At 41.9% G+C, this 24,857-nt stretch overlaps 2 protein-coding genes across 10 annotated transcripts in view; both read left to right on the forward strand.

The window, feature by feature from the left end:
- Window positions 1–1,494, forward strand: part of slc66a1 (solute carrier family 66 member 1) — a 514,023-nt gene extending 512,529 nt beyond the window's left edge. The window contains exon 10 of the transcript XR_009676050.1: window positions 1,479–1,494. The gene's annotated coding sequence lies outside the window, so the exon portion shown is untranslated. The remainder of the gene's footprint in view (window positions 1–1,478) is intronic.
- The window catches only part of agrn (agrin), a 291,135-nt gene that overhangs the window by 190,201 nt on the left and 76,077 nt on the right, over window positions 1–24,857 (forward strand). For all 9 annotated transcript variants that reach the window (XM_061058541.1, XM_061058543.1, XM_061058542.1 and 6 more), the window contains 2 exons: window positions 2,058–2,264; window positions 15,518–15,739. In XM_061058541.1, coding sequence (XP_060914524.1) covers window positions 2,058–2,264; window positions 15,518–15,739 — 429 coding nt within the window. The remainder of the gene's footprint in view (window positions 1–2,057; window positions 2,265–15,517; window positions 15,740–24,857) is intronic.

Genomic DNA, 24,857 nt, shown 5'->3' on the forward strand with positions numbered 1-24,857 from the left:
CAGACTTATGTGTGAGTGAGTGGCTGCTCTTTTTTTTTTTTTTTTTTCATTTTTCCCTTTTTATTCTTTGCCTTTTTTCAAATGAAAGAATGATTCAATTTGAAACAGAGATCCATGAAATCATATCCCAAAGCAATTTACAAATTGGTATCTAATGAAAATGGCCATTTCGACTTGTAACCATGACATTGCACATCCTCGGAGTCCTCTCACTCAGATGCGACCACGACGACGTAATTAAGTGTGGCATGACAGGCTTTTAAAGAAAAGAGAAGGAGGAATTGAATTGCTGTACAAATTCGATCCACTGATCAGGAATTAAATAAATTCGAAGCCTGTTGAGCGGCTTCAGAACACGGTTCTGCTGCAAATTGGATTTTCTCACTTCAGTGGCAAATTTTCCATTTCATATTAGTCGAGTTTCTCTCTTTTTCTTAATTTCCGCAGTAGATTTCTGCTTGGTGAGTCAAATTTGAATGAATATGATAGTTTTAGACTCTAACTCTCCACTTGCTGTATATTCAATTCTTGAGTTTGGCTTCAAACTTTAGTTATTTGAAAAACTCTTTATCATAGTTATATGAGAGCATGTCAAATCTACGGGGGGGCTAAAGAAATGAATAAGAAAAGAAATGAGGGAGGGGGAAAACACACAAGAGGAGGAGACATATTGATTTTCAAGTTGATAATCAAATGTCAATTAAGAAAGTGTTTAAGTGTCGGTTATAAGAAAGAAAACATTTTTTTGGGAAGACTTCTGTATGTTGACTCCACTTTCAAAATGCGATTAAAAACGGCAAAAAAATTACCCTTACTTTTTTAATTTTTCCACATGCTTGGCCCTAAATATGTTCCATCAGACCTGAAGTCACAATGCTTTTGAGTCTGACCTTCTAGTATGTGTGTTTTAACAGGTTTCATTTTGATCTGGATATTACTACAGTCAAATTAATCAAAGTGTTTTTATAAAAATGTTAGAAACACTTTTAATAGAACTGATAGTAACCTAACCCAAAACTCAAAGAACTGCTCCTGTGATCAGAGCATTCATACACACGAGTCCTATGTCATCCACTTCCTCACAGAGAAACATCAAACCAAGTGATGATCCCTTGCACTTTGAGTGCCATAAAACACCAAATAAAACATATTACACCAGGAAACTGAGTGTGACACTCCACTATTGAAAATAATTCACCACTCAATACGGGGAGCCATTGGTTACATCAAATGCAAACGTATTGTTAGTTACAAAGACATAGCGCTGTACAATATCTTGCTAAAGAGAAGTAAAACATGTGCAGGAGGTCGTTTGATTCATCAACCAAATTTACATGATTTGAAAAAACAAAAAACACTCAAGCAAGTAATAATAATAAACCATTTGAAAGGGTATCAATGCTCTTCTGTATGAGTTTGGTATCAGCCCACCCACAATATGTTGTTCTTTCATTTCTTATTCCCACTCCTGCTAATTGATCATAATTCAAACTATTTGTATGTTGTTGTAGTCGTGAACCAGACATTAGATTTGTCTAAGAATTATTTTTTACTGTATTTATCCTCAATTAACAATGACATATATTCCTTTCCTGGTGTTTTATTAAAACCTTTCATTCTGTCAAATTATCGACCTCTGTCTTTGTTGAAAGAAAGGCTTTTTACATGCGCCACCAGTGACACCAGTGCACCCTAACATGTAATTATTGTTTGAATGAAAACTGATTTATTTCCTCGTGGTTGGAGCAGCGGTGTCACATGCAGCAATAACAATCATTTCAACCCTTCGCTAGCTTGAAATGTTGTTTTTCACGCTTGCTGAGTACTTCTGTTGTCCTTTCTCCCGCGGTGATCAGTCTGTCACACAGCTACAAAATTGGCAGTTGGCGGAAAAAAAAGCCTTATCAGTGTCTGTACAGATGGTGAAAAATGAAAGTTAAAAGGCTGAACAACTGATCGGAGAAACATAATAAATGCTTCCAAAACGGTTTCTTGGTAATCAGTAAAATATCAATAGATTGTAGACTAATTTCTTTTGAACTGTCTCCTTTTTCCAGAGGACTGTAAGGAGGAGTGTCTCTTTAACGCAGTGTGTCTGGTGGAGCAGCTGAACGCCCGCTGCTCCTGTGATCCTATCGCGTGTGACGACACCTACAGGCCCGTGTGCGGCAAGGATGGCCACACCTACATCAACGACTGTGTACAGCGCCAGGCGGAGTGTGTGAGCAGGACCCTGATCCCCATCAAGCACCAAGGGCCCTGTGGTGAGTAGCGCCAGAGGATGGGAAAGAGGGGTATCAGCTTCTTTTGGGGCTTCAAGAGCACTAATTCATGGTGGCCATTTTCCTCTGAAGTCAGGGTGGAAAGCATCAATTGTCTTTTAATCTGCTGATAAATTGAGGTGGTATATACACAAGTTGCAACTTGAATCACAAAATTACAACATTATGCTTTTGATAAAATTCTAACTTCCAAACCCAGTACATCACATGAAAGTGGCTGCCATGTTAAAATGCTGTTTTCCTTTGTCTTTTTTAATACCTAATTAATGTGTTTTCTTCTCCTCTGTATTTTAAATTCTATCTGTATAAATGTCTGAACTGAAAGATGTGTGAAACAGTTCAATGATGCTCTCTGAAGGGAGGTTTGTGTACCTCAAAATGACACAACTTTTCCTCCCTTAGAAAAAAAACGTGCCTTCACTTCACTCATTCACCTTCCATCCATCGCTCCATCCCCAAACACTCCATCCCTCGATCTCCAACACCCTTAAATGAAACACCACTTTCATGTCTCATTTATCCGCTCTCTGTCTCCTTCACTTTGACCGGTCTTCCACTCTGCTGCCTCTTGTTGTTATTTGTCTCCTCCTGTCTTTGTGTGTTTGTCTTTGTGTGTTTTCTCGTATAAAAAAAAAAGCTCTTCTTTCTTGTTTCAGTGCGTCAGTCAGTCTGTCTGTCTGTCTTTGTCCGTTTGGCCGACTTCCTGGCGGCCTGGCTGCAGGTGGAAAGTGGGGTCACCCAGTGGGCGACCTCATCAGGCGAATCCTGAGGGGTGACGCCTGTCCCCTTGCTCCCAAAGGACCTAACAGGAGGGGTCTTGTACTGCTGTCTTTTTTTCCTCTCGCTCCTTCTGTCTCTGTATACGTCTCTCTGTGCCATTAACTGTCTGTTTACCCTCCTGCAAAGATGTGATCCATGAGGTTGGAGAAGTCTTTCTCTCTGCCTGCTCTCTAACTCCAACTCTAACTTCTTCTGTTCCCATCTGTCTAACCACTGCTCACCTTTTCTCTGCATGCAGGAGTGCATGTCAGCTGCTAACCTCACTGCTTACAAAACAAGCCCTCTGTCCATCATCAGGACTCTTTCATAAAACCTTGCAACCGCCCGATGAATGCACAAAGCTCAGATCTGATCATTTACTAGAATAAAAGCTGTACTAGGGTCAGGTTTCGATGAATCCTTTGGACTCCTTTGTACCCAATGCAATTAGGCTTACCTTTCAGGTACTAAAAGAAGGAGGAATATAAATAACTCTAAGACTCTGGTGGCGAGGTCTTGAACCCCGTTTGTAGGCTGAGAAGGTAGAAAGAGAATTGGAGGGAGCCCTATTAATGTGCACAACATATAAATAAGTCGATAAAAATGTACGTGACACAATTACAGCTACAGCTACTTACCTTCAGACACCGTTTTTACAAGCTTGTTCTGCAGTTATTGCAGGCTCTACTTCACCGTCAGTGAGTTTATCATTTCAAAACAGTGTTAGCTCCTTATATATCGAGATTCTGCTGCAGTGCCGTAATGTGTGGTATTTATTGGATTTTGGCAAAGCATGATAAGTTGTAAAAAAAAAACAAAAAAAAACAGCATGATCTTCCCAGGCAAAGAGCGCCTCTCTACCACCTACCACCAATGCCGGCTCAGGCTTCAGGATCAGTTCAGGTTGGGGGATGATTGTGTTTCACAGACAAACAATCATTCAGTAACCTTAAGCCACAGCTTTACTGACCCGATATAAACTGTACAAAGCAGTTCAGTTGTAATGACTACACAATTGTCCAGAGATTAACCGTCACCTATTGTAGTTGCCATGCACAGATTTTAGAAAAATCTATTATTTTTATAACCCAAGCCTTCATTGATAAAATGACAAGAAATTCTGTCTGGTGGGGCGCTGGTAGCCTAGTGGATAGTGCATGCCCCCCATGTACAGAGGCTATATTCTTACAAGTGGGCGGTCCCCAGAGGTGGGGGACTTGAGTCACATGACTTGACTCAAGTCAGAATCGAGTCGCATATTTGAGGACTTGAGACTTGCTTGACTGACAGTGATGAAAGACTTGAGTTGACTTAGATCCGCTAAATGCCACACAGGTCCGCCGGCCCCGGGTTCGAACCCGACCTGTGGCGTCTTCCCGCCTGTCATTCCCCACCCTCTCTCTCTCTCCCCAATTTCTGACTCTTTCCACTGTCCTATCTCTAAATAAAGGCATAAAAAAAGTCCAAAATAAAGCTTAAAAAAAGTTTACTCTGGTGAAACAAAGATGCATTTTACCTTATAGGAACCTTTATGGTGATAAAAGAAGAATAAAGAGAGACATTAAAGCAGCAATTTGACAGAAATCATTAAAAAAAAAAACAGGCGTCAGATTTTCATGAGTTTTTGTTAAATTACCAACACTTCTGATCCAGACCCAAAGTTAAACCCCAGATTATCCAAATTACAAGAATCAAATTCTCACTTCCTAATTAATTCATCTTTTTTTTTTTTATGCATCTCAAGTTGACTCATTACTTTGAAATGGGATTTATTATCCTGTCATCAGTCCTAATTCTAACGGATGAACCTCTAGACTCATTAAAACTCTTAAAAAATACCGCTGCTTTATTCACCCTCACCCTGCATACAACAAACTACTAGTTTATATCTTATATATCTCAATGCTCAACATGCACTTTAGAGCTTTTTAGAGTAACTCTCAGCAGTGATTGAAGGTAATTGTTCTCCAGAATAAGAGATTACTTCAGCTCTTTCCTCAACTTAGTTTACCACATATGAAGTGTAAACTTGTCCAGAATTTCTGTCCAATTTGTCATTGTTGTTAAGACCAGAGGGATCCGTCCATCCTCCAGGCGTTTGGTTGGAGCTGGAAACCAAAGTTATCTCCAGTTGTCAGCATCAGGAGGCTCAGCAGCGCTCATTAGCATTATCCGGCCGTCTGCGCCGTGCATAAATTAAGACATGGAAATGGCAGTGCGAGCACTTATATGTTTTGCTCCTTTTCATTATTTCTGGCAAATGGTGTCTCAGTCCTACAGCCTTCCCTTACTTGTTTTACTTTCTTTCTTTCCTTCTTCATCCTTCCTTCCTCTCCCTGCGCATCACAGCTGTGAGCGACTGCTAGTATGTTTCTTTAATGCAGTTTTATTGACATTTGCATATTTTTCAAAAACAGAGCGCCACAAACGCATCCCCCCCCCCCCCCCCCCCCCCTCTCACGATTCAGTTTTAATTAAACATCAAAAGAGGCGAAGGTGCCCACAGAGACTGTTGGTTTAGTCAGACAGATGATATGCATGCAAGGAGTGAGTGTGTGTTTGTTTGTGTGTCCATGCAAATCTTGGAGCTTAGCTTTCTAAATTGTATTGTTTTCCTATTTCTTTCTTATTATTTTGTCTTTCTTTCCTACTTCTTTCCTTACTTTACTGCCCCTTATGTCTTTTTTTCTTCTTTTCTACCTTCCTTCCTACCTTCCTTCCTTCCTTTCTAGGGCTGAACAATGTTGGAGAATATTGACATTGAGTTATTTTTTCCTTTCTGCTTTTCTGCTGTCCAAAGTTACGTTTAGCCTACATGGCCAGTCCCGTGATTTTAACTTCTAAATAAAGGAAAGCTCATCGTCTTGAGCTGCTGTGACTCACACAACCCTTCACTGTGTCCGCTGCGCAGTAGCAGCTATAGGTAGAGTATCAGCGGCACATCCGCTCCATCAACTGGCCGTATACAGTATGTGGCCACAGCATTAAAGAGCACCGGGAATATACTCTTTTCTAATCTGTAACTGAGCGTCTGCCTCAGGAGTTATGTCAGTGTATCTGTGAAGGCAAAACAGCGTCACCTGTAGCCTTTGAATATGTACACGCAGACGACGCAGACTCTGCATGCACATCGGTCAGTTCTCTGAACACTGATTGTGATATCTGACAGACTTCAGTCGTAGTGAAAACGAGAAAATTGGTCGTTTGGTTTTGCTAACATAAAAATGTCAGCATGATGTGCTTGACTGACTATGCACATCCTGCCATGGGACTATTGCACATGTGCACCGTTGTGATGGTAAACAATGCATTATTCAGCCCTACCTCCGGCTCCTGCCTTGTCTGACTTTCTTCCTCTTTCACCTCCTTCACTCTCTGTCTCTTGTGTCCTGTGGATGTTTTTGTGTGTAAGTAAGTCTAAGTAGAGATTCGTCCCATCAATTGCTCTGCCCTAACGACCTGACATACTCACAACCCTGACAGACACCCATGGGATGTATGCAGTGTTAAGAGTGTTAGATTTGTTGGAAATGGATCAATAGCCCACCCTGATCTCACAGCAGGAACAATCAAGACACACACTGTATACAGTGTGAGACTAACACTCCCACTGTGCTTTGTTGTACTGTGCTCTCACAGTGACTGGCAGCGCCAAAAGATGTCTGCACAATGACCTCTGTGTCACCCTGGCACACATCATAGACTGTATACAGTCACACACACAGCGGCTTCAGAAAAGAAGTTTCACCTAAAAAAGCCGAGTTTGATCTATTAAATTATCATTATTTGATAAATAATGATCTCGATGCTGGTTTCTGACTGGCTGAGTGGTGCGCGGGGCGGAGTGATCGATCGCCCTGCCAGCTGTCAAACGGACAAAATTCTTCACTTCTGACACCGTCATAAATCTCGTTTCATGAGGGTGACAGCGCCTGTAATGTCACCCCCTCCCCTGCTGGTGTTTGCCTTTCACAAAGAATGGACATGCAAAAAAAGGGTCTCATGTCTGTAATGTCCTGAGTGCTGTCCTCCCCACAAAAAGCGTTTGATTGATATCTATGGCTCTCTAATTTAGAAGATGCAGACACTGTGTGGCATTTAGCTGATTAAGTTAACGTCCAGACACGGTCATCAAATCTCAGAGATGTCCGAGAACACGTGAGCCTGCGAGGGCTTTGTGGGAAGTGAATCAGAGGAGGCTGCTGGGAAGGGAGGGTGAACGGGTCTGCTGCTTTTCAGTTTAAAGTAGAGGTAGGACGTATCACTGTGATGTTCCAGGAAAAAAAACAAAAGCAGATGAGATGACATAGCTGTTTGAAGATCCAACACTCTTTTCATTATTTTTTAGTGAATAAATGTAACTACACAGCTGTCACCAAATAGCTGTTTGAAGCATTTTTCAGCCACGCTATGCAGAAAATCTTCCCTTCATTCAGAGTGGGATTAAAAACACAAGAAATATCCATAATGTGGTTAATTTAAAATTCACTGTAAATCCATACAGATGGTTTGGAGCCGACGTTTCACAGCATGGATCACATAAAGAATATTTTTAGACTCAACATTTTTAGACAGACTTACCTCCCATATGATGGCAGCACAGCAGGTGAGAGCTGAAACGGAAACCAGGAAGTGTGCGTGCAGCGAGGGCTATTGTAGCACAAATGTTGTGCTAATTGTTCAGCTATATTTGGAGGACCAAACAATGGCGGTACATTGGCACCCTGAGGCTTTCAAAGGCTGTTTATTTTTCTCCTGCTTGCTGTTTTGAGTGTGTTGAGACTGATACAACTGATCGGTCAGGTGAATACAAAGTTGGTGACTAATTGATTAAACTTCTTTTTAAAAGTCAATGATTCACTAGTTAAGAAGACCTTAAACTGACCTTACATTTTTAGTCTTCACTGTACACAGAGCATACAGTAGCAGGAGAATGTTTTTACATTAGGACTCCTTAAGCTCTCGTCATTCCCGAGCTTTTCACATCTACCCTAATTATCCTCAGAGGTCTCCTCCTCTTCAAAACAAATGGACTCTGTAATTAAAACTGCTGAAAACAATGAATATAGCAGTTAAAGATCAGTGTCTCTCTCTTCTTCCTCTTGGCTGCGCAACACGGACTGCAAGCCGACTGAAGTGCATGGAAAGGTTAAATGGATACGGCAATGAACTTGAGCTTATGAAGCCGAAAATGTTCAACTAAATTACCAGGATCATCTGTATATGTAAAGCACTGTGGGTACACTGCTGTGTTCCCTGCAACACCCAAACTATGTGGTGATAGATTTTACTGACAAAAATAATTCTGGACGCTGCTGTTAGTATATATCCAAACTTCAGGATTTACACAAGAGTTATTTAAAGGAAGAATGCGGCACTTTTTGATCCAGTAGATGTCTCCCTTGAGCACCAGCACTAAACCACAAAAAACTGCTGTTTGGCGACACCTCCGCTATTCTGAAGCCTCCGCTCTCCTCCAGCGACACACCTCCAAACCCCTCTCCACTCGTGTTCGCACAAAGGAGTTATCAATTAGATTGCCCCATAATTAAGCATCATGAAGCTCAAGCAGCGGAACTCTGCACATACATTTGACACAGAATGACCATGATCTAAACACACTTAATGTGACATCCGAATAAGCAGTGAGTATGTTCTTCTTTTCTCTAGTCCCTGACTAAAACAGCTTTATACACAAGGCCGTCCCCTCCATGTAAACACAGCTCCGACAACAACACAGCTGGCAAGACTCGAGCTTCTCACTCATTGTGGACAGTCATGACTCAGAGAGACATTTACACAGGAGATATTTGATTTCTGCTGTTGTTTATGTGTAACATATTGCACATTCTGCCTTTAAGTATTTACACTGACAAATCAAAGTGACTCATAGCAAAATATTATTTTTCACAATATACAACAAGGAAAAAACATCTTATTTGGCCAGCGTCTAGTGGCGGCCAGGTGGTTGTTTGTGGTTGAGCCACTTGCCACTTACTCAAATGTGCTTTTAAAGCAACAAAACAGTGAAGGTAATGGACTGTTACTTGACTCAAAACACACTTAAGTTGTCCACTGGAAATGTTTAAATGTCAGGCCGACAGCCATGCTTATGGATTACTGTTGTTAAAGTGCTTCCTGCACTGATTTCATGCGGTGGAACGGACCGTCAAGGCTGTATTAAACAACCAATTTCAAAATTCAGAGTCAGAGAAAGGTCACTCTTAGAGTCAATACGATAAGTCGACCATGTTTTGGATGTTGATTTCATAGTTCGTCCTCATATTATGCAGCATAAAACATGTATGGGATGATTTTAAAAACACCCAACACATTTTGATTCTTCCAAATACTCCTTGGATACCGATACTTCCAAACTCTTTACATGAATTGGGGTAACATCTGTGCAGCACCTTCACCAATAATGATCAAAATGACTTAGTGAATTATCCTCTTCTCACCGTGTTCCTGTGTGTAATGCACTCTGCGTGCTTTGCTTCTACTCAGCTTCTGATACACTGGCTGCTGCTTTTATGAAAAGGTATTTGAAGCTACAGAGTGAGGGTGGAAGTGTTGGAAAGATTCGGTTCAATCTGTGTTTAGAGTTGCCTCTGACCTTTGTGTTTGTATGTTTGCACTGAAGCACTCCTGATAAGCTGAAGCTACAGTGAAATATGAGCCAACATCAAGGCGCAACATCTTTAAATGTCAAAACAAACCTTGAAAAAGTTATTAATGTAATCACACACAGCCAGAGTGGGGGTGCAATTAATATATTTTAATTCATTTAATTGTTTTAATTGAAAATTCTTATTTGGTATTGATTGGCACAAGTGATATTGCTTATTTCCTGCCCATAAGGCATTACATATACATAGTCTTATTTTGAAGCAGCAGCAGCAGAAGCAGCGTGAGGTGGCTCACCCTCCTCACTGGAGCCCGTTGCCTGTGGCCTCACTTCTGGCATTAGTGGAATAGAAAGTGGAGAGTTTCTAAATTGGTACTTGGGCTGTTCGTAAAATAGAAACACAAGCGTCGTGGCTTTGAGAGCGTAGAGGAGGATAATTCTTTAAAATGACTAAAACAGACACAGTCTGAGAGGAAGGCATTGGCAGGGAACAAATGAAAGAGCTAGTTTCTGCGGACATAATTTCTTTATTCACAGCTATTTTGTCATTTCGTGTGTGCACAGCAGAGTGTGTGAGAGTGCATGATTGTAAGTGCAGGGGGAAAAAAAAAACTCATGCAAGTGCGAGCGAGATGCTTGAAATGTGTTGCCTGTCGCCTCCGGAGGTTAACACAGAATCACTCAGCGGCAGACACATTGTCATTGACAAAGAGCTCTGCAAAGCAGGAAGGGAAAATCAGTCACCTTAGGTGTCAACACTCTGTGCCGAATATTTTATCATTTGCATGTTTATTTGATTAGGATCTCCACCGGCTGCAGTGATTGGACTCACAAACAGTTGTGGAGCTTGAGTGTGTAAGTCATCCTGAGATCACCAGTGCTGTTTCTTTCCTAATCAAGTTAATTAGAGAAAGTGCCATGGGAGCTAGATTGACAGCAGCAAGGGACTGCTGGTCCACTTACCGCGGCCCGCAGGCTGTCATCGTGCAGAAATTGCGGAGAAATGTGGGTCAGCAGGGTGTCAGCGGTGACTTGAGGCGTTGTTCATGTAGCCCGCCGTCGGGCTGTGATCAACCATGCAGTTCTTCTCATTTCTACATTTTTCATTTCATATCCTGTTTTCCTCCGAGCCCTTCCTCATGCTGAAGCTCCCTGGCTTGATCAGAGACACAATAAGTGTCGAGCTGTGACTGAAATATGTTCTCTTCTGCATGTATCATTGTGAGCAATCAGGAAAATTGTTTTTGAAACTTTCTGTTGTGCACACAAGCTGATAATAAAACCTCGAGCTTAGATAAGGGGGGAAAAAACAGCTGTTAGAAGTTTTCTCACCTCTGATAAAATATGTCACAGGATCAGTGATCCAAGCACGCCTTTTTTCTTCCCCACGCGCTGTTTGTGCTTGTCTCCATTTTAAAGAGCAGCTCGTTCTGAGTTGTAAATGCACAAAGAGAGGCTTCGATTCACCTTCTGCCTGTGATAAGTATTCTGTGGTAGACAGACACAGCCCGCGGGTATGTCTTTTGCTGTGTGCTAATATATGCTTCTTCTCTGCAAGTCCCTTTCCCTCAACTAATATGATACACAAATGTTTTTAACACGAGGGAGGCAAAGGGAGTCTAATCAAGACATACAGGTGTAAGACATACAGAAGGCGGGGCTTTCTGCACATTGGCTTTGCCCTTGGAGTTGTAATGGGGTTGCAGTTGTCATTGATTCTTCTTGCCAGTTGGCCACAAACATCACCTGGATTACACTGATTCACGGCCCCGCATATTACAGGCAACCGTTTGGAATTGCACACGGACTCAAGGGGAGAAAAGTCCAATTAACATATGTATGAGCTGAGCGGAGATGGGAGGAAGCTCCCGCCAAAATAATCTTCCAATATTCCGCTGGTATGTTACGGGGGGTTAACTGTGTTCGTCTGCTCGCTGCAGCGTGCTCGCATTCACAGCAAGAGTCCTGCCAGAGCTCGCTGTGACATCACAGCGACCCAACAAGGGGGGCTGTTAAGCCTCAGAAGTTTGAACTGTGGCATCATCACCACTTTTACCAGTCGGATAACAACCCTAAGCGCACCGTAATGATACTTCATGCAGACAGGGTAGCTCATATCAGGACATCACAGGAACGTGGCCGACCGGTGTTTTCTGCGGGCGTGAGTTGACATGGCGTAGCCTCACCTGAAGTAATCCCCATCCGAGCCCTGAAGCAGGGCCGTGCCATTAAAATACCACACTAATTAAAATAGAAAAGTTCCACCGCGGTTGGCTGGCAGGAGAGGATACACTCTGAGGTGACACCCAGAATGTAAAGTCATCTCCACGAGCCTCGTGCTACAGAAACAGAACTGAGTGCACACAACCAGAGCAGAATCCTTGATTAGAAAGAATTATTCATGTTTTTTTAATCTGTGTGTGTGTGTGTGTGTGTGTGTTCTCTGTTTCCCTGCGGCCACAGCGGACCACTCACTGCACCTGCTCAGCCACTCAAAGATCCCCTTGGTTAGCGTGCACATGTGTTTGGCACTACAGATGTTCCTATTCAACTGTCAAGCTAATTTTCACGTATAAATAGCTTGGTATAAACCCAGAAACTTTTTTTTTTTTTTTCTTTCTGGAACTGCCTGACAGAAACACGGATACATGCATGACGGAGATGTATTTAAAGTCCAGGGAGAGAAATAGAGCTGGAACAGGCTTGTGAAGACCATCCCACAAGCCTTAGTAGTGACAGGCTGCCATTTCAAAGCTTCTACAGTGAGTAGAAAAGAGAGAAAAAGACAGCTTCAGTTTTTAACTGTGTCATAAGATTTTTACACTCTGGGATTTATTTTTCCCTACTTCTTCGCTTCTTACACCCTCCCTTGTTAATAAATCAGGCGGAAATTTTGCCCCCCAGAGGTAGAGGATGATAAAAAAATTAGTTTTGGTGGAGAATTCTTTCATCTTTTTTTTATGCGTGTGAAACAAAGAGAACGCGAGACCGAGGCGTTATCAGTCGCTGCAGTTGTGTTTCAGGAGCCTGTCCTTGGGAAGAAGGCTCTGATGAACTTTTGTGGAGAGGCCAAGGTTGTGCAGTTAAGCTCGGATCACAGGCTTACTGAACGTTACACACGTGCGATACAATGACTGGCAGACACACACAAGAGGCGTTGAAAAAGAGGAATCACGCAGGAATCAATTGTTTTTGAAGCCGTACCAAATTGAGCAGCCGTGAACAGCTTACATATTTACAGTATGTGGCACCTCCGAGCTCTTTTGAAACAGCACTTTGGCATCAAAACACACAGAAATCAATAGCTCTGTTCCACTTCCTAAATTAAAACATTCACTTACCTAAATAGGAGAGAGGATGTGTCCTTTCTATAGATTCTGAAGATGTGTTCTATTACAGCCGAAATGTAGTGGAAAACAGTAGAACAATGTGGAAAACCTCTACTACCCAATCTCCTGCTTACAACTGTGATATCTAAACCTCTGTTTCTATCTGTGATATTGGTCAACAGATTGGTCTTAAGATGTTTAGATGACATGGATCCTGTTCTCACAAACCTCACACATCGATTTAATCCAAGAGGAAGAAGCTCATTTCATCTGCCAGTGTTTACAGTTGTTAATTTGCTCCAGCATTAGCGCTATGATTAGAGCCACCGCTACTGACTGCTGCTACTGAGCTGATAAATGAATCATACTGCTCCAAGCACACCAAGTTGCCCCCCTGTGTTGCCATCTAATCCCGTAATGGTCACAATAATGATGGAGCCATGGGAGGTGTCATTACAAGGGGCAGTTTCCATGACAGCACCGCCGCCCCTCCAACAAAAAGCCACAATGAAGGAAAGATTAGAGAACATTGAGTGTTTGGGATTGGACGTAGTTGGATTAGTTTTTGTATCAATGTTTTGAAGCCTCGCGGGGTTTTTTTGCCACCGTCATCGTGGTTTTCTGGAACCAAAAAGAGACCATATGTGGACAGGAGGGTGGATGGACATCACTTTGCCCTGTCCTGGCTCACAGTTCTTTATGGTAGCATCTTCAATCACTTGGTAGCCATGCCATCGATTTTTATAAATAAACTTAAAGTCTTAAAGGAGACTTGAAACTAAAGCAAATGACAGCCTAAACTAAAATGTTTATGGAGGTAATGAATCAAGTGAGTAATTTTCTCACAGACTTCTTTTTGTAACCAGGAGCATCATCACCTATTGGCTGTTAGACACAGAAACCCTTCTATTGGGTCTCAGAAAGACCGCTCTGATGCTCAACATATCATTGGAGGAAAACCACTGATTGCTGACATTTTTCTTGCTGTTTATTAACATTACTATTTTGGCTAGCACCACACTTATATTGTTTCTCATTGAGACATGACAATTGACAATGAACCAGTTTACATCTTAGCAATATAAAATAATGTATTGGATTAGTGGATTTACTTGATGAGGCCGTCACCTGATAGCACTTTTCTCGTACCAGTATCAAGATTGACCTCTCATACAGTCTTAAATTGTAAAAGCAAAAAAAGATATTAAGAGATGATGAGAAGACAGCATCACATCAGAGGATATGTAAAGATTGTAAGGGTATGGAAAGAACTCCTCTTTAGTTTTTTCGAGCAAGTCGAGCGAGCGAGTCAATGCGAGCGATTGAGAAGTTCCTTTGATTTACGGACTAAAATCCACTTTTTTCAAATTGAACCTGTGGGTCCCATCAGAAATGTTTTTGAGCTTCTATCTGCTTCTTCCTTTAACCTGCAGACACGCCACATTTAGCCACATAATCCACCCTTCGTGCACGAAGCCTTCCAAATAAAAATCAATATGGGAACATGACCGACTTCTTTTGTGTGCTCTTCATGCCAGAGTGTGGGCCTTCTCCCTGAAGACTAGACACTGAAACACGTATAAATGTACTCTGTCTTACTGCACACAACAACATGTTATATTTTCATTGACACATAAAGCACTGAAAAAGATCGATTGTGTCAGCATGGGAAGCTGTGATCAAAGGATTGTTTGTACAGTTTTTTTAGACGTCCTCTCCCGCCTTTTTATCATCCCAGCCTACACCCATCTGACGGGAATCATAGGCGCAAAATCCCGTCGTGGTTTTAATGAAGTCATGCTGTAGCTGCTGCGTGAGAGGGAGAGGCTGAGACAGACACCTCTCTGTGATGTTCACATTTCATATCTGCCTCTGCCCAGGAGCTTGCCTTTTCTGAATTATTAAGCAGAGAGGCTCTTTCTTCTATTCGGCTGATTCTTTCTCTACATTTTCTCACTCTCTCTCCCTCTTGCTCGTCCTTTTTTTCTCACTCCTGCGTGTCACTTCAACCAGCTCTGGCTGAAGCTGTGGCTCTCACTGAGATGCAAATGGCAGCCTTTGAAGGGGCACATAGGGAACGTCAATTAATCCAGGCGTTTACTTGCCTGAAAAGAAAAAAAAAGCGCTGTGTGGTCATTGTTCGGAGGCTGTTTCATCTGTATTGTGCTACAGGGCCATGTTGTTATCCGCTGTCCTCATGCCACCGGATTCAGCGGACTCTTCAAAGATTCAGGAGACGCACAAAGGCCAGGAAATGACATAGGAAGCAGAGGTGTCACAGGAATAGGACTGTGTTGCATATTCCATCATGTTTTTTTTGGTTGTCCCCAAACCCTCTCTAACACTAAACCTGCAGTTCCCCATGTTCCTAAGCTTTAACCTCCCTTTCTCCTACACCCTCACCAGCCCCCAGACCTCTCTCCAACCTCTACTTGATATGCCTCCCGCTCCCGCACCTGTCCTGTTCAGTATCCAGACTCTAACTTTTGCTTTCTATCTCTTGGGCCGGTGGTCTTCAGATCTCAACGTACCGAGCCCCTGTTTGGATAAGGAGTGCGATCACGGTGCAGTGTGCGTGGTCAAGAACAACGAGCCGGTGTGCGAGTGCCCCGAGGCCTGCCCGCAAACGTCTGACCCCGTGTGCGGATCCGATGGCCACAGCTATGGCAGCCCCTGCGAGATGAGGGCGATGGGTTGTGCCCTGCAGAGAGCCATTCAAATCCAACACAAAGGACCCTGTGGTGAGTACCTGCATGTCACCAAGAAAGAAGGCAAAAGACAAAGGTCTTAAAATATGATTCAATTGAGTAGTTGAATATTTTAGTGCTCTCATTTATGCAACAAAGAACTCTTACATAATGTATAAAAATGCATGTTGTAAAAACGCCCTAAAGTCTTGTTAAAGTAACCCACCTTACATTGAAATGAAAAACATCTGCATTGTCTCGCCACCAATTTAAAATCAGAAACCCAATACATAACAGAAACAGTATGTTCATCTTAAAGCAACACAAGAAATAAGTGAAAAGTACAAACTCAAGGGAGGTCCACTGAGCAATAAAAACAAAGATTCCTGTAACACAACATCATTAAATGGAACTTCAAATAAGACACTCAAGAGACTTTTAACACACTGTAGACCTTGAGAGACAAAAAAGGGGGCAAACCTAACAACTGTACTAAATGTCTTTCAAACTTAAAAGATTTACAAATGTGAATAACTTATCAAAATAAAACACCATTAAAGAATGAAGTAGCTTTCCAGAGAACAACAAATAAGAAAACATCAAATACATTTTTTCAAGAAGCATCTATCTGCATGGGCGTCCTTCTTCCCTTTCCTGTAGGCGGGGCTTAAATTGCCATCATTCCCAGGCTTCAGATGTTTGGCCAGAGGAGCAGTAGGATTTAAAAAAAAAAAAACTGAAGTAGTCCTCCGAGCGGGCAGCCCGGGTTAGAATCCGACCTCTGGCTCCTTTCCCGCGTGTCATTCCTCACTGTCTTTCTCTCTCGATTTCTGACTCCATCCACAGTCCTGTCTCTCTAATAAAAGTAATAAAAGCCCCAAAATAAACCTTAAAAAAATGTGTGCTGCTAAATTACTACAAGAAAGTTTCATACCTAAGCAGCTACAGAAAATAAAATGTTTTTGTTTATGAATTCTTTGGGGTGAAAAAAGCTAAAAAAGTTAAGTCTCACTAAATATAAAGTATAACGGATGCAGCTGATGCTACCTATCTAAAGCATGCATGCCCCTCACTCATGATTTGCTAGTGAGCATCGTGTACTAAACATCTTGATTGTTCCTCCACATTATAACCATTCCATCATTTGCAGTGCAGTCATGAAATGATACGAATCACAGCTCACAGGTAGAGAAAGAGCTCGCCCTGTGGAATATAATTAAGCTCAAATTAATTAATCGTGCTACATTCACCCTGAGGAAAGAATATAATGCACTGCCGTTAACAATAAACACATATGGAGTTAGGTCTATGTTGACCCCCGGGGGCTTTCCCACTTTCAGGTCAAAACAATGCGTCATATATCCTCCAGGTCTCTCAAGGACTTTCCAGATCACTCAATGATTGTCCTTGATCTTCTCCTTGCTGCTCTTCTTCGGCTCTTTTCTACCAACACCAACACTCCTGTTGTTGCCTGTTCCGCCCTATAAGTAAAGATGCACTTTACTCTCCAGGAAAGGGAATGCAGAGCACACTTGTCTCTAATTGGCTCCATGAGTCCCTTGGTTTCAAGTGGTAAAAAGATCTTCAGATGTACTGTCCAAGCTCCTGTCACATAGACAGATTTTTTAAGCTGTATAAACCCACTTGGTAAAATACTCTTGGGGCTTATTGCCATCTTGAAAGACCAATTTTTCCATCGACTCAAATTGGTGATTGAGTATTCCCATTCTTGTCTGTCATCAAGCCTCTTTTCACACACACTGGGCACACAGTGCAGCTCTTATTAGCCTCTTTGGCCGGACTCCACATAACCTCATTCACCAATTTTTACGACAATAGATTTTTATTCCCTCATATTTTAAAGACCATAACAAGGAGAATGAGTTGGCCTCTTTGGTGCTTTATTTGGGGGTAAGCTGAGCAGTTAGCTGATAGATCAATACAACTGAATTAGTCTCATTTTGCTCCCCTGAAATTGTACGCCACTGTTTTTCTCCCCTCTTAAAATGTGCAATCAGTTTATTGGTTGTTTGTGTGTGATTGTTTTGCACAATGGCTTGAATTTCATTAGCTGACAGGGTTCGTTTGTTGGAGTGGTCCTCGCTGCCTGCCTGCCTGCCCGTGTTCTGCATCTGTCGTCTGTCTCTTCCCAGCTTTCTCTCAAATTGAAATCCAACACATACATAAGGTTGTACGCCAACAGGAAATGGAGCACGGGCAGTGTTTGGTGAGCAGGCGGGCTGACTCAATTTGGTGCGCCGCACAGCAGGTAGACGGCAGGTCTGCAGTCCCGGGTCCCTTGGCGGTAATGAATAGTCTTTATTTTAAAAAGCGAGAGGCAGAGCGCTGGCGGAGTGGAGGGCCCTGTCTGTAATCCAGCACTATGGATGGTTCTTGGCTCCCAGAGGAACAGGCCTGCGTCAGCGCTACAGTGCCATAAAAACGCTGAGGCATTGGCTTGCCAGGCGCGAGCCGGCCGAGGAATGATGGCCATGATAATGCGGGTTATTTCTGGGCTGTTTGCACAGCTTTACTGGGCTTTATTCAGCCCCATAACAACTGACTGACTTAAGCTATTATCTCACCTCATTATCACAGGCCATTCCCACCACTGATATACTATTACATGTTTATGGAGCAGAAAAGGAGAGAGAGGAGATGAACATATGCTGGCATCAGGTGCTGCTGGAACTATGGGATTAAAAGTTGAAGGAAAGAGCAGCTGAAGAAAGTGTGGGTTAGAGGGAGAATTTATTTTAATACCCTATTTACCAAATGTATAATCCTGACTTTTTAGTTATATACATGTCTGTTCAGTTTCTGTTGTATGGAATTAGTAAAGAGATGTTGACTGAGAATATGGACATTGCATTTACTGTATTCTCTGGTATAACAGTTTACATACTTTAATAATCCCAGAGGGGAAATTCTGGTTTACACTCTGTTATTTAGAGACATGCTTCTCACACATATAGACCTGAATTACACACATGCACAAACAAGACCTGTGGACATGGATTAGTGGAGAGATGTCAGAGTGGGGCTGCTACACCTCGGCAGAACTTGGGAAGTGACCTGGCACCTCTCCAGCAACCAGACCAACTTCCATACTTTGATCCGCACTGGGACTTGAACCGGTGACCAATCCAAGTCTCTACAGACTAAGCTACTTCGGGGCCAATTATTCCTGAGCAATCAATGGAAGAAGTAGAGCGAAAAAATATATATAAATATTTTGCAAGAACTTGAATTATATTGTGTACAATTGATCACTACACTTTAATTCATTCATTCTGCAACAATAAGGTATTTTATCTTTATATACCTGACTTCCATAATAGGTAATTTTTTTTTGTTTTCTGTTTCTGTTTTGTTATTTCCATCTAAATGCACTATAATGTGTAAGCTGTCAGATTTATGACTTCCAGACTCCAAAGCAGGAGCTTAAGAGAGGCAGGTGAGCGCAAGCAATACTACGAGAGGTGAGAGGTGCCACAACAAGGAAAAATAACTTGGCATGTCTACTTAACTGTGTGTGCGTGTGTGTGTGTGTGTGTGTGTGTGTGTGTGTGTGTGTGTGTGTGTGTGTGTGTGTGTGTGTGTGTGTGTGTGTGTGTGTGTGTGTGTGTGTGTGTGTGTGGGTGTGGGTGTGTGTGTGTGGGTGTTTGTGTGTGGCTTACTACAGCATCTCGTGGGCTCAGCCATAATTTCATTTCCTCCCCTGCGGGCTGGAAAAATGGTGGTTATCTATATGGCTCAGGTGCAAACCTGATAGCAATGTGAGTGACATTTGTTATTATTCGGAGATTTTCCCTTCTCCTGCGTTTGAGTGGCGGCAACCTTGTAAGGCAGGAAGAGGTGCGCTCAGTTAATAGACCCCCCCCCAACTGGATATCAGTCGCCTTGGAAAAAAAGGGCCATTCGTACGACTTTATCCAAACAGATGAGAGCAGAGACGCTAGAGTCATTTTAGAAAGGAAAATAACAAATTCCTCTTTTTATTTCTCCCACAGGTGTTTGAAATGATATATACAGTTGAGTAAGAAATATAGGTCACACAAGCATCATGATAGTGGTTGGACGGAGAAAGAGGGAGGGGGGGAAGTAATAAATGCAGGAAAAAGGAAGGGGATGGAGGTAAAAAGATGAGGAGGAGCAGAGGAAGTCGGGAGCAGAGTTAATAGCGCGCCGGGCAGGCAGGCAGCCAGGCATCGGCAGGGGAGTTGTTATCACCCAGGCATGCTCACAAGCCTTCAAAACACAAACCAGCCTCCTTCTTCCTGCTTAATCCAGAGGTAATACTCCGCCCAGACCCCCTCAGCAATTCAGCTTTTTTTCCCCCCGCTGAGGATATCAACAAAACGGTGTGAAACTGGAGGGTGTTAGTTTTTTTTTTTTTACTCCTCAATGGCCCAATCCTTCATGCTTTCAAGGCCACTTTTTCTACCAACCTACCTCGTATTTCACACTCTCACTACCAAAAACCACGAATACTGCCACCAGACACTAAAACAGAAGCCGTCATACTGCAAGAACCAACAGCAGTTCTCCTCAAATCCTGGGGACATTGACTTAATTCTAGTCCTCAGCATTCAAAAAGATGTAAATCCGGGTTTGGTGAAGGTCAAATTAGAAATACAGAGATGGTTGAACTCATATACAGTACGGAGACTCAGTGTGAAAATACACCTTCTTTCAGTTATCCTGCTATTTACATTACATTATTATGGTATAAAAAGTCCCGTGACTATAAACAAATCTGCTGCTCTGACACTTTAGTTTCTGGTTCAACTGATAGCTTTTTTAAACGGGGGAGGTTGGTAGAAAAAAAACATTTTGAAATCACTTAACACATTTTCAGATCCCACCATATCTTACATAAAGTCAATCTTGAATTCAATCTATAAAGATCTGCTTCAGATTTTTAGAAATATATATTTGCCAAGTATCTAAATGGGTCGGCCAAGCAGGAACCTAAATTTAGCACGTCTTGTTGCCAGGCTTGTGCCAGTTCTGTGATGAATAGCATGCGAATATCATCCCGAGTCCACTTATCTTGATGCCAGTGCTGGCTCAAGCTTGCCCAAGTGTTGCTGAGTGTAGTCGATTCTCAGTGGGTCTGCACACGGCTAAAATATTTCCAAAACTGGCAAGCATTTATAGGCCAAAGCGGGTCACAGTTTGTTCCAGTTTTGGGCTGCAATCTGGTGGTTACGTGGGTTTCATTGGGTTACTATTAGCATTTAAATTTATTTTACAGTGACATTTTTGGGATACAGTTTATATTTGATTTCATAAGTCCTGGCAAGATAAGGCTCCCTTCTTTGAAATTGGACACACTGTGTTATGGTGACTTTTTTTTTAGGTAGAAGAGGGTTTTTTTCCATATAAGGACATGAAAGGTATTTAAATAAGATCCCAGTTTCTAATGATGTGAAACTATTTTAACACTGTGAGAATGTATGTTAATGCCTGACAGACATTTCTACCTCAAAGGCTGAACTTCTTATGTGTGTGAAGTTGTCTTCTTTTAGAAAGAGACCGTTTTTTGTTTTTTTTTACCCTGAAACTTAAAATCAGTGATGACAGACTTGGAAATGGCTCAAAGTAAGATGACAGAGCTGGACGCCTTAAGATTAGCGGTAATGGTGACAAATCTCCCTCTCTCTCCCAGGCTTTGAAATGCCTCTTTCTGCTGTGTGACGATGCATGTTGTCTGGGGGATCAGGGCAGTGTGAAGAGCCAGGTGGTGAGGGGCAAGAGCTGATAAAGAAGCAGGGCTGCTATCAGGACACAGGGCCTGATAAAGGACAACACTCATTTCCTGATATAAAGCTGCTCCAACAACACCAACAAGCCATATAAAGCTTCTTCCTTAATTTTTTGCATCCACAATTTTTAAAGCCACTTGAGCTGTCTTGATAGAAGGAGCAACATGTTCACAGACGGTAGATTATTTCTTAGTCTGAGTCCGAAATGGTCAATTTTAAGGTACTTGGCCAACAGGATATACAAATCCAACATATTTCGCTCAAATGTGAAATTCAGCACCTCGAACTGAAATCACGGACATCAATATTCAGCCAAAAACAACCTCCACTCTTCTGGGAGACTCTCCATAAGATTTTGGAACATGCTTGCAGGGATTTTCTCCCATCCACCAAACGGGAGCTTTAGCGAGGTCTGCCACTTATTCGGAGGCCTGGCTCACATTTGGATTTCCAATTAATCCCAAAAGAGTTGGATGGCTATGTGCCGGCCAGCACAGTTTCCTCTATGCCAAACTCTGAATCTTTTTTTTTTTCATGGACATGCCCTCGAGCACAGAGTATTGTCATGTTGGAACAGGAAATGACTTACCCCCCACACTGTGGCCACAAAATTGGAAGCCCATTATTGTCTAAAATAACATTGGACCCTGGGGTACTTAAGTGGAATTCAGGTTGTTTTAAAGCTAATTAAAACTTTTGACATATTGGGTGTGCTTAATGAAGAATAGATACCAAACTTTTGGAATGACCTGATAACAAAACTTCAACTATAAGACAGGCTCTAATGGCTACAATGTTATCTCTCAAAGCAAAAGGCCCAATCAAAAAAGATCTTTTGAAAGTCCTTATTTTTAACACTGACAGGCTTGGATTGCTAAAAAAAAAGCTGTCTGTCTGCCAACACATCACAAATGATCTCTACAAAACAGCTGCCACACTCTCTTCAGAGCCATCAGACTCTATTGACAGTAACAGCATTTTTATTTTGGGGGGGTTGCTGGTTTACTAATGTCTTAACCAGTTAGTGAGTGTTACCTTTCTGTGTTGGATCTGATTTTTACGTTTTAAAACACAGAAGAACCCATAAAAACAGAAAATGTTCAGTTTGATAGCAGTGAAAATCTCCTCCTAAGGGACAAGATGACCTGTTGTTTAAATTGAATCTGTTGGCTTCAAACAGATAGATGTAATCTAAAACAGGGTTTCAGGTGAAATGTCGGATGGACTATCGTTGTTGTTGTTGTTGTTGTTGTTGCAGCAGCACACATATATGTTTTAGAATGTACATTCCATCTCTTTGAAACCATTAATTGAAAAACATGCACTCAAAGTGGACATACTTTAAAAAGGCACATTTTCCTGGAAAGATAACAGAAATATTACAGTCAAGCTGGCAGCTTCAGGCTGAAGCAATCTACTGCATTTTTAAACCTTTGCACCTTTTTGTCATTCAGGCATACCGTACAGTACAGCAGGCTTAATTGAAACTGAGGTTGAACCAAATTGAGGGCCAGCCCCAGGCCAAAATTAAACTTAGAAAATGTACATGAAATATTCCTTCTGGCTGCCAAAATACATGTCGTTTTCTATACATTATAACAGGACATTTGTCATTTTAATAATATACATTATATAATCCTTCTACAGGCAATATACTGTATGTTAAATGTCCTTCATTGCCATACCCAGTTCACAGTCAGGGCTCTTAATCTGTGCAGGGAGTGGATGCCAGCATTAGATGGAGAGAGGAAGGAAATAAAAGACCTTAAAAGAGTAATAAACAGATTAATAATGTGGAGGGTTCCAGCCTAGCCTCTCTCAATTAGTGCTTAATCAGCAGACGTTATTAGCCTGCCACTAATTGAATGCGATACAGCGAGCTAATGCAATCCTCCAGGTGTAATTGGTGTCAGAGGGAGAGGTTTATCTTCTGCCAGCCTCGTAGACAGACTAGTTCGTCTTACCTCAAGACCTCACGTTGGCCCTTTATTTGTTTCATGTCCCCCTGTGACATCAGCAATCAGCCTGTACCCTCAACATGCCTGATCCTGCCTCGCCAATTTCTTCAGGGAAAACACTTTGCCGTCCTGAAGCAGGCAATTCCTCAAGAGGTGATGCAAGAGTAATCCGCCAAGTAAAAGGCAAATTCTCCAAAGCACTCCTGGTTTATTGGGGATTGTAGAGCTGCTTTTCGGTGAGAAATCACACAAAGAACGTCCCTTATTCAGTCTATTCACGAGCAGATATGAACAACCTTACCTACAGTAGAGTGATAAATACAGCCGGAGAAGTGTGACATCTCTCACCAGGAAGTGTCCCCAAAAAGATAACACTGGCACCATGGCTTCCCCACACACAGCAGTACCTGGCTTTTATAAAGCAGCCGGCTTTCAGGTCAAAGAGTTCAATTCTTTTTCTGGTCGTAGCACAGAATCTTTCTTTCAGGCTTTCAGGGTCATTAACTGGTGTTTGCCAGACGTGTCACATGTTTTTTTTTCTCAGGAGTGTCTTCAGTTTTTGACCACTTCTCTGTAAAGTCCTGAGTGATGGACTGCAGAGATAGCCGTCCTTCTGGCATCCTCGTCTTTCTCTGCAGAGTGTCTGAAGCTCTTTGAGTTCAGTTATTTAGTTTCAGCTCCAGACGGAGTTGGTTTGGGGATGGTTCAAAATTCCTTCAGCGAGGAGTCCAATGTGCACCGGGGAACTTTTCAGCGCTCTCACTTTTTTTTTTTTTTTTTTTATCCTCGTCCTCAGATCTGCCTCAGTAGAATTCTATCAGCGGAGAGGATTTTTTTTTGGATTTCATGGTTTGGTTTTTTAGCTCTGTCATGCATGTGGACCGTGACGCCTTTTAATAGATAGGTGTGAGCCTTTCAAAAGCACTTCAAATATAGTGAATCTGCCACAGGTGGACTCTGAAATAAAGTTTCACACTCCCTCTGAACTTAGTGTGGAAACTTTGCGTCACTACCCTTTATGTATCTGCTTTCAGTCAAACAGCGCGTCAAGAGGGAGATGGATTAAATACAAAACCTGTTTGTCATAATCAAACTGTTTTGTACCAAAATGATCAGGACGATTGAAAGTAAACGTTCTCTTGAAATATGTTTTTATAAAATGTTTATTGACGTATTTATTTGCATGTTGGTATTCTCTCATCACTTTGACAGTTTTGAGAAAAAATGCTTTAAATCAAATCAAAGAAAATATAGCAATATATTCTGCACTGTCCCTTTAAATAAAATAAAACACAATAAACTGACTTCTAATCTCTGTGTCATGATCATATAGGAAGATTCATATCAATACACGGCTTATATTAAAGGGGACATATTATGAAAAATCCACTTTTATTGTTTTTGAAGATATATTTGGGTAACCTGAGTGTCTACTGACCCACA

Source organism: Labrus mixtus, chromosome 15 (assembly GCF_963584025.1).
Source record: "Labrus mixtus chromosome 15, fLabMix1.1, whole genome shotgun sequence".
In the NCBI taxonomy this organism is placed as follows: Eukaryota; Metazoa; Chordata; class Actinopteri; order Labriformes; family Labridae; genus Labrus; species Labrus mixtus.